At 37.3% G+C, this 10,007-nt stretch overlaps 1 protein-coding gene across 2 annotated transcripts; it reads right to left on the bottom strand.

Annotated features, from left to right (window-relative positions):
- Window positions 1-365: 365 nt before the first annotated feature.
- On the bottom strand, window positions 366-3,519 carry LOC145132809 (putative receptor-like protein kinase At5g18500). Of its 2 annotated transcripts, none has more exons than XM_079067720.1 (5): window positions 3,406-3,519; window positions 1,930-2,883; window positions 1,615-1,836; window positions 1,063-1,530; window positions 366-845 (listed from the first exon to the last, which is right to left on the bottom strand). In XM_079067720.1, the coding sequence occupies exons 2-5, from the start codon at window positions 2,839-2,841 to the stop codon at window positions 597-599; spliced, it is 1,851 nt and encodes a 616-aa protein (XP_078923846.1). In that variant the 5' UTR covers window positions 2,842-2,883; window positions 3,406-3,519; the 3' UTR covers window positions 366-596. The 2 variants fall into 2 exon arrangements, with proteins under 2 accessions (XP_078923846.1, XP_078923847.1); XM_079067721.1 differs by having other exon boundaries at window positions 1,930-2,854.
- Between the last annotated feature and the right edge of the window lie 6,488 nt (window positions 3,520-10,007).

The following is a 10,007-nucleotide window of genomic DNA, read 5'->3' as shown; positions in this document are numbered from 1 at the left end:
TTATCTCTACACTCTATGTTATGAATTGATAGTCTATAACTATTGTATCGTTATTTTCATAAAAGGATATTAAAAAAAATGTATCATAGTGTTAAAAGGAGCCGGTTGCTTATCTAGAAACAAGGTTCTATGTCTAATATGAAAAAGAGGCTAAAAGTCTATTACGACCCGGTTGTCTGTATTGAACCGGTATATATTTTGTTTTCATATGCCCTGGTTATACAAAAGGGAACCGGTTCTAATATACATATAAAATTGGCACTCAAGGTGTCATATGCCCCGGTTATATGAATGCAAATCGGACTCTTTTTATCATAAAAATGCTCGGTTTAAAAACGGGGTCTATTATGAATTTCACATAGGACTGGCCAGCATCAAACCCGGTTGCAAAACCGGGCTCTTTAACCCTTTGAAATCATTGAAATCATGATTAAATGAGAGTTTGATTGCATATACTTACAAGGTAGATGCATGATTATCAAATTCAGAATATAAAAACAATAAAAATGTTAACAAAAACTCGAATAACAAACACACCATGCACCATAAATCTAACAAAAACAAAAAGATATTTCCTCATCAATCCTCATCTCATACTAGAGAGTCCTCAAATAGATGCCAATACTATCAATATAAGCGCCAGCAAGGCCATAAAATCCAGCAAAAGAACCACAATCAAATGATACCGAGAAAAGCTCACCTCTTTTTTTACCAAAAGGTCCATGGGTTTTTTTGTTTGTCACAAATGATATTGACGTTATTACTCTGTAGCCAGGACAGTATCCCGTTGAGAAATCAATTGTTCCGTTGATGGAATTTATTTCCTCGTTCCAATCAAATAATACCTATATAAATAACAAAATTATAGCATAAGGGAGAAATTCAGAAAATGAATAGAAGATTATATGTATGATCTATATATACATAGAATTGATGTAGTTCGTTATTCATGAAAAAAATGTAAGATTATATGTGTCTCTTGAGAAACACGCCTTTCCGAAAAACCAAATAATTTTTTTAACGATTACATATGTTGACTTGTTTGAGTTATGAAACGTTTACCTCAGAAACGGTTCGTTCGCTATCCGGAATATAACCAATCCAATCATGACCAACCCTTTCAGAGGTGTGTGTTAAGCTTCTATATTTTGTGGTAAATATGAGAGAGATTACGCTATCGTCGTGCTTAATGGTTATCTTCTTCAAATGTTGATTTTTCTCAAGTTGGAACGACCAAACATTTTGTGGACTTCCAGGGTGAGTTTTTCCCCATGTTCCAACCCTTATGATTTCCTCATTAGGTTTAACATATATGCCAAAACTATCTATGTAATATCTAGCAACGCCATAAAACCCAACTAACGAGCCTTTGTCCCATGGTATAGAGAAAACATTTTTTGTTGCTCGACCAAATGGTCCATGGGTCCTTTTGTTCGTCTCAAAGGATAGTGACGAAATTATTATAAAACCATCTTGAAAACCAGTGGTTCCATTAATCCTAATTATTTTATCATCACCTTCGAATATTACCTGATTAATAAGCCGCCATGGCGCCACAAAGATTATGTTACAAAAAGTCATACATATTGATTTGTGGAATTAAGATCAACTTACCTCAGAAACTGTTTCTCCACCTGCCAAACCACCACACTTGTCGGAATCGTGCAAAACACCTTTAGATTCACTAGTGAACATAAGAGAGTATATTACATCACCATGGTCAATAGTTATCTTCACAAGGTTATGGCCTTTCTCAAGTTCAAAAGACCAGTTATTTTGAGGATCTTCACTTTTTCTTCCCCAAGTTCCTACCCGAATAAATCCTTTGCTAGAATCCTAGCAACAAAGGAAATATATAATTATTCAAGGTCAAAGGTGGAAATAGAGAGTTAAAATGACATTAATTTGAGTCTTTCTTATGAAACTTACTTGAAGCTCCAATGCCTTATGGAGGTTTTGAACAATCCAGCCCATGGTTGGGCGTTCACTTCGATTTTCCCTCAAGCATTGATATGCAACCATTGAGAACTGCTTTAACGATGCTACTTTCACTTTATTCATGAGATTGGGATCAATGATCTCTTCTAATCGGTTGTCTTCACAATACATTTTTGCCAACGAAGAAAGAGCGCGACGTTCATCTTGATATGTTCTAATAAGTGCCAACCTTCCACACAAGATTTCAAATAGCACTACCCCAAATGAATAAACATCAGACTCCTTTGTTAGAATGCCGCTTCTTACATATTCTGGATCAACATAGCCGACAGTGCCACAAGCATTAGTGACAAGAAAAGTTAAGTCAACATTTGAAGGGCCTATTTTTGACAATCCAAAATCTGAGATTTTCGCTTCCCAATTCTCATTTAAGAGAATGTTTGAACTCTTTATGTCCCGATGCAGGACCCTGTGTTGGTGTCCCACGTCATTATGAAGGTAATTAAAGCCACATGCCGCACCAAGGCTTATTTGGAGACGTTGTGTCCAGGATAGGTTACTGTCACTTAAATATTTGTCAAGGCTTCCATGTTTTGCATGCTCATACACGAGGATACTTTCTCCACCCTCATAACAAAACCCAATAAGAGATATGAGATTTTTGTGTTTATAGCACGAAAGCATCTGAATTTCCATAAAGAACTCTCGGTTCCCTTGTCCAAATGTTCGGTCCAACCTCTTTACAGCAACGGTGATATGCTGTCCAGATAAGATGAGTTGGCCTAAGTAGACCTTCCCAAATCCACCATGTGCAATGAAATTCTCATCATCAAAGTTATTGGTGGCCAACTTTATGTCTTCAAGTGGAATTTTTAAGTGTTGTACTCCTTCCATGAGAGACATTATAAATGTATAACTGAAATGCAACTAAAGTCTCTTGAACGTCTGTCAATTAAATAACAAATGGGAGCTTAAACACATGTAAAGAAGAATTCTTGAACCTCTGCTAGTTAAATAACAAATGGGAACTTAAAGACATGTTAATATACTAATATAAACAATCGATAGGAACAAACTTCCATGACTTCAGATTTTACTCAGAATTTTGGGTTGTAGATTACATGCCATTATCGTATTAAACTAAGAAAACGTTTTGGAACCAATTAAAAGTCTAAAATATGGTTTTAGATTGGAATTTCCAAATACAATTTCATTTAATAAAAGGGAACTAGAGTAACCTTGATAACTCCATAAAAATAGCTAATACGTAATACCCAAATTATAGTGCCGTAAACAATTGAAGGCTTTGGTACTATAAATTTCTGAAGTTGAGTTGCTCTAAAAATTAAAAATCAATTGCCATAAAATTTTTAAAAATAAATTAAAAGTAGACCTTTTACTGAATTTCATCTGGTTCGCATTCATAGGCTCATACCAGTGGTAGAACACGTACAAACGAAAACTAACCTGATCAAATTTGGAGCTTCTGACGGTGGTTGGTGGTGATCTGAATTGAAGAATGAAGTTGAAAAAGAAAAGAATGCTAATGGAATTAAAGTGTTAAGAAAAAATATAATTGTATGTGGGTATTTTCCACTAAGAATGTATTATATCCTAACACAAAGTTATAGAAAATTGATACGATGTAAATGGGGCTGTAGGAGTTGTACAATAAGTTAATAATTGAAAAAAAGCAAGTGTGTGTCCTCCCTTTATTTGCTGTTTCCCTTTAGAGTCGAACTAAACAATTGTTTAAGTTGTAGGCAAAACGTGTCATAATTAGTAGTATCCTAATTAAAAGGGCGTCAGGTAAGACGATGGTATAGGGTTAATGTCATAAAAGTCCTTAGGTTTTCAAAAAATTGTTGGTTTTACCCTTTGATGTGTTTTGGGCTCGTTAAAGCCGGATATTTGATTTAATTACTGCACTTATGCCCTTCTAGGGGGTTTCCCAGTCAACTGCCGGTCACATAGAACCCATCTAACCCACTGATCTATAGATGCCTAAAATCATCTCCATTTCCATCACCTTCGCATCTGCAAATCGAATTTTCTGTCTATAGATATTCAAACTCTCCTCATCTCAACTATCACCATCTCTATTCTCCACAACTAAAGGTGCACACAGCAGCCCCTCACCACCGTTTCATCCTCTTCTCCGTCCCCTATTCTCTCTGTTCATCATGCTTTCCAAAAGCATCAAACCTGAAATCCACCATTGTTACCATCATTGAAATCCACCACCGATGTCATATCTACATTGATATCGTCCACATGATACTTCAAAAATACATTGATATCGTCCACTACCACCTCCACTAACACTCTCCTCTTCATTCACCCTATTCACCAATCACCATGGTCATCTTGGAAATACAAAAGAACACAAAAATACACACATAACACATAAATCAGTAGCAAATCATACATTGTGTGTTGTGTGAAAATTTTAATCACAAAACAGATATTAGTGAACCCCAAAATGGATGTGTTTTCCTAAAATCAAAGATGAAGAGGTCTGAATCGGTTGATGAACAGGTGCGACCTTGACTCCAAGGTCTGAATTGGGTGATGAAGGTGATGAACACGTGATGAACCCCTTTTCTCTGATTCATGTTCCAATGATGGAATCTGATGTATGTGAGCATGACAGAAGTAGGGTAGCTCCTTATATCAATCTGGAAAATCGAAAGGGAAAGATGGTGGAGGAGATCGATTCGTTCATCACCCAATGTCGATCTGAATCGAATTTCATGGAGGAAGAAAAGTCTGATCAGTCACATGCCCTAATCTTTAAGGTCTGAATCGGGTTTCATGGTGGTTGGGGTTCGATTTAGAAGAGAAGAAGAAGAAGGGAGACCATCATGGTTTGATTCATTGCACGTGAGGTTAGATTCAGAAGATAAGAGCAAAGAGAAGAAGAGGAAGAAGGAGGTATGGGGATGAAGATGACGGTGGGTGGGGATTGAAACAACGTGAGAGTGTAACCGGGTAACCTGTTGGTTACCTGTTAAATGGCGATTTTGACGCAATTACTCTAAATATCCGGCTTTAATGAGCCTAAAACACTTCAAGGGTAAAACCAACAATTATTTGAAAACTTAAGGGCTTTTATAACAATAACCCCGATGGTATACCATAGGGTATATAATAAGGTGATTACTACCCCGACAAAGAACAATAGGGTATATAATAAGGTGATTACTACCCCGACAAAGATAGTGGATGATATTATCTCTCAATCATTCTCGTGGTTTAAATATAGGAGTTCCAAATCGTGCGGTAGTTGGATTGATTGGTGTATTTCTCCTCTTAATTTTGTTAATTGCCATTGTACTCTTTGTAATCTTGCCCATGATCTAGTTACTTGCTAATCATGTGGCTTTTAATATATTTGCCGTTTCCAAAAAAAAAGAGATAAGTTGTTGTGTAGTTGTTTTGCTTCATGCAGTGGAGGGTACCGTATTCATCGTATCAGGTGGTGTAGTGTCCACCCCGCCCCCTCCTTGCAGTGGCATATCACGAACCACACAATCACTACTAGAAAACAGGTTTTAATGACACGCACTGATTTTATGACACGCAAATTCATGTGTCATAAATGAAACGTCATTGTTTTGGTGAAAATTGAAGGATTTACGATATACATTTTTTATGTCATGTCTGTGTGTCATAATCGAAAAAGTACATGAAGTACGGGTGACAAAATAAAATGTGAGTCTTTTATTTTACTATCATGCTTCTCAATCGATAAAATAAAAAGCCTTTTTTCTAATTTCGCAGTTCAAATAAAGCTCATCACGAAGTGGAATCGATCGACCGTCAACTGAAATCGTTTTGAGGTTTCCCTTAGTCTATCGAGTGTTATGCTCACATAAAGCCCTTCTTCAAATTTCACCAAAGCCTATATTTCAATATTTCTCCTGTTCTTGTGTAGAATTGTACGATGAGCCCTAGATTTCCTCTCAAGGCAACTCCATGATTACGAATTAAAAAAACACTTTCTTTATTTTTTTTTTTTGATTGGAACTCCCAGTTTCTAGGTTACATGATTGTATGTTGGGTCAAAAATATGGTTTATACTTTGCTTTTGTAGTTGATTGTAATTTTCTGTAATATTATATGTGTTTACGGTCAGGTTTACGGCCAGGTAGTGTTTACGGCCGTAAACAAGTTTACGACCGTAAACCCTGTTTACGGCCCAATGGGTGTTTACGACCGTAAACTCCGTTTACGGCCGTAAACCCAGTTTGCTGCCCAGTCGAGTATATATAGGGGTGAGGGGTGTGAGGAATAGAGTGATGAACGTGTGAAGAGAGAAACTAGAGAGAAGAAGAGAGCATTTTGTGTGTGTGAATCTATTGTAAGGAACTTAATTCTAATCATATCATTCAAGATTCATATTATTCTTCTTCTCCTTCTCTTCTATTTGATCCGACATCATCCAATTGATTGGGATTCCGCACCATCAATTGGATCTGATTGATACACAAGCATATTTGGGGACTTACAATTGGTATCAGAGCAAGGATTGTATCAGTCAATTTTGTCAGATCTGGAGCTTATTTTATCTTATTTTCTAAATATTTTTGCATTTTTGGATAGATCTCTGAAAATTAAGGGGGGTTTCTTCTTTGTATTTTTCATAAAAACGAGTTTTTGATCGAGTTTTGGAGCAAAAAAGGGTGAAAAACGTCGTTTTTTCGCGAATCTGTTGAAGGTTTACGACCTTTGAAGGGGTTACGGCCGGAGTTTACGGCTGGAAACAGTTTACGGTCGTCGGCGGCGGCGTTTACAGATAGGGTTTCCGGAGTTTACGGCCCGGGAGTTTACGGTCTGAGGTTTACGGCCCCGGAGCTTGCGGTCCGAGTTTGCGGCCCAGTAGTGTTTCCGGCCTCGCAATCAGCAGCCTCGTTCAGCAAGCCTCGCACATCGTCCTCGCATCCTCGCCTTCGCATATCAAAAATAGGAAACGAATTGGGGGTGCCGGGGTTCAAACTCGGGACCTCTGATTCAACAACCCAGCGCCTTAACCAACTCCTCTAACATCCTTATTGTTCCGTAACCCCCGCTTTTAATTCTTAAACACTCGCTTTCTCGGTTTCTTTTTCGCATTTTTTACACATTTAACCCAAAATTTAAATTTCTTTTATTTTTATATTCCTTTTTCATCCAAAATATAAAAATAATAATAATAATAATAATAATAATAATAATAATAATAATAATAGTTTTTAATTTTTGACTTTTGTCTTCAAAAATTTTGACTTTGACTTTAAACTTTGACCTTTTTCGTTTAATTTTTAAATTTTCAAATTTAGCTTTTCGGTTTGACTTTTAAGTTTGACTTTTTAAGTTTGACTTTTGAGTTTAACTTTTAAATTTGACTTTTAAGGTTGACTTTTGAGGTTTATAATCAAAGGGTTTGACTTTTAAGTTTGATTTTGGCTTCTAGTTGTGCTTTTTAATGGCTTTTAAGGTCTACGAGGGAGTTGAAAACATGAAAGAGAGTCGTCAGGATATGTTAAGACAAAATTTCAACATTTTCGATTATATCCCTGGAGAAACCCTCGAAACTCAGTTGCAGCGATTTACCACACTCACTACTGAGATGACTATAGCTGGGATCTTCTTGACTAAATCTGAGATAAACAAAAAGCTATTGAATTTACTTCCGAAATCGTGGGATATGAACATGGCTGTCATCAAGAAGACAAAAGATCTCAATCGTCTTAGTCTAGCTGATATAATTGAAGAAATTGACGCTTTGAAGTGTGGAAAAACAATGAGTTCCGCAAACCTCCCGGTCAATGAAGTTTCATGTTCTCAATCATGTGAAGTTTCATGTACACTATCTAGTGAAGATACGATTAAATTTCTTCGGGAACAAATTGATTTATTAAAAAGAGAAGTTGAGGACCTGATATATGAAGGATATCAACTCAGGAAAGGACAGAAACCCCTGAAGGCTGAATTAGAAATAAAAATAAAGGACTTTAAGAGAATTCAGCAAGACTACAGTGAAAAATGTGAACATTATGATTATATCAAGAGACAGAATGCTGAGTTAATTACCGAGCTTGATACATTAAAAGGGCAATTTGAAACTGCAAATTTTGATTTTAAAAAGTTTGATGTATCAAGCGAAGTAGTTGCCAACATGATAGACCATTACATGCAATTTAAACATAATCAATCAAAGGGTTTAGGATACGATAGTGTACCTTCTCCTTTTAATCATACATATCAGTATCAACCTTTGTCTAAAGAGGAGATTACCAACGAACCATTCATGGTTTATGGCAAGCCATCTGGTTTTGTTTCAGGAGGATTTATTAATGTTGAAAATGCTAACGTTTCTACTTCCCCTGCAGATCAATCCTTAAATCAATCCAAGCAAGCAGCTGAAGAGAGTGTGTCTGATAGTAAAGTAGCAGAAGATGAGAACAAGGAGAAAACCACCAAACAAACCAACATCTCCTTGAGCTCTGAATCTGTTGCTTCGAACTCAGTTGCTTCTGATCAACCTGCTGTTGAGAAATACAGGCCACCAATTCCAGTGAAACAGAGTGCCTGTTGTAAGTGTGCTTGTGGGAAAAATAAGAGACAAGGCAAGGACACGCCACTAGGGGCAGGAAGAAACAATTTCCCAGTGAAGAAAAAGACTTGTTTTCACTGTGGAACACCTGGTCACATTGCCCGAAACTGTCCAAATCGCGCATACGTTCCCTACTATGCACAAGGCTGGCAGAACGCGCCAAGAGGGAGATACTTCAAAAGAAACCCCTCAAGGTCACGTTCAGACCATGGTGACTGGAACGCGAAGAAGGCCAAGAATCAAATCTACAAGGCCAAGAATCCGAATCCCAAGGGCAATAAGGGAATGACGGCCAAGAAGCCAAATCCAAGAGATGCTCCCGTGAAGCCAAAATCAAATTCATCTCAACGGCCGACATCAAGTTCAAAATCAAGTATCGAGCCACCCATCAGATCGAAAAAGAAATGGGTTAAACCCAACTACAAATGGGTTCCAAAGGCTCACTCTCCCAAATCAACTAATGACTCTAATATTTCTACATCTTCTGTTTGTGATAAGCAGGACATGTCATGGGAGAGAGTTCCTTGCAAGGATGACAAAGGTCAACCCAGTTTCAAGATGGACTGGGTTCCAAAGACCAACTAATCTCGCTCTGTGTCGGAGCAGCTATGGAGGCATATCATCAGACTTCGGTTTGTTGGTAGTGGCTGTTCCAGGCACATGGTAGGGGACATCTCTCAACTGTACAACATTCAGATCTTTGTTTGAGAGTATGTGTCCTTTTGCGGGAAAGGAAGAGATCACAAACAAGGTTAGTGCTTAATGACATGAAGAATTTTCGGATCTGTTCAGAGATTACGCGTGCTGTTCTCAGACCTTTCGGACGCAAATTCAATCGGTGACTTACGGTTTGAGTTTTCCTCTCTATACTCCTGAGTCTTTCTTAAGCTGATTCACTTTAAAGACTAATTTTTTGTTTTAGGATAGTTTAAATTTGTGCATTTACTTTCGTTTCTCTCCTATGCACAAATTTAGGGGGAGAAATAAAAACAATACAAAAATTAGAAAAGTTTAAAAAATCCAAAAACATTAGAAAATCAGAAAATCAAAAATATGTTGTTAATGGAATGTGCTTGCATGAGATGTTTTGGGAAGTGATATAATCATGTGATAACAGGCAATCTGAATCTGTGTAAGGGACTGAATCTGAATTGTCTAGGCTATGTGTTCGATGCGCTGGTAGGCACGAAAGATTAAAATGGACTTGACTAGGCATTAATGAACTTAAGGAATCTAGAGACTTGAAAAATCTTGACCTAGATAGATCCATTTAGCCTGACAATACGACGCTCAGATAGGTTGAGCATGGAGATATACATGATAATCCACCGGTCACATTAAAGTAATCCGTATCTAGAACTGTGGTTTAACTCTTCCTCGATGTACGGACTCTGTCCTTAATTCCGGTATTGATGGGGCGACTGGGGAATTCCGATAAAGTAGGTCTGTAGGAAATTATTTTCTTGCTTTC

Source organism: Lactuca virosa, chromosome 8 (genome assembly GCF_052849685.1).
Source record: "Lactuca virosa cultivar CGN04683 chromosome 8, Lactuca_virosa_CGN04683_v6, whole genome shotgun sequence".
NCBI lineage: Eukaryota > Viridiplantae > Streptophyta > Magnoliopsida > Asterales > Asteraceae > Lactuca > Lactuca virosa.
This window is presented reverse-complemented; position numbering and strand designations above follow the sequence as displayed.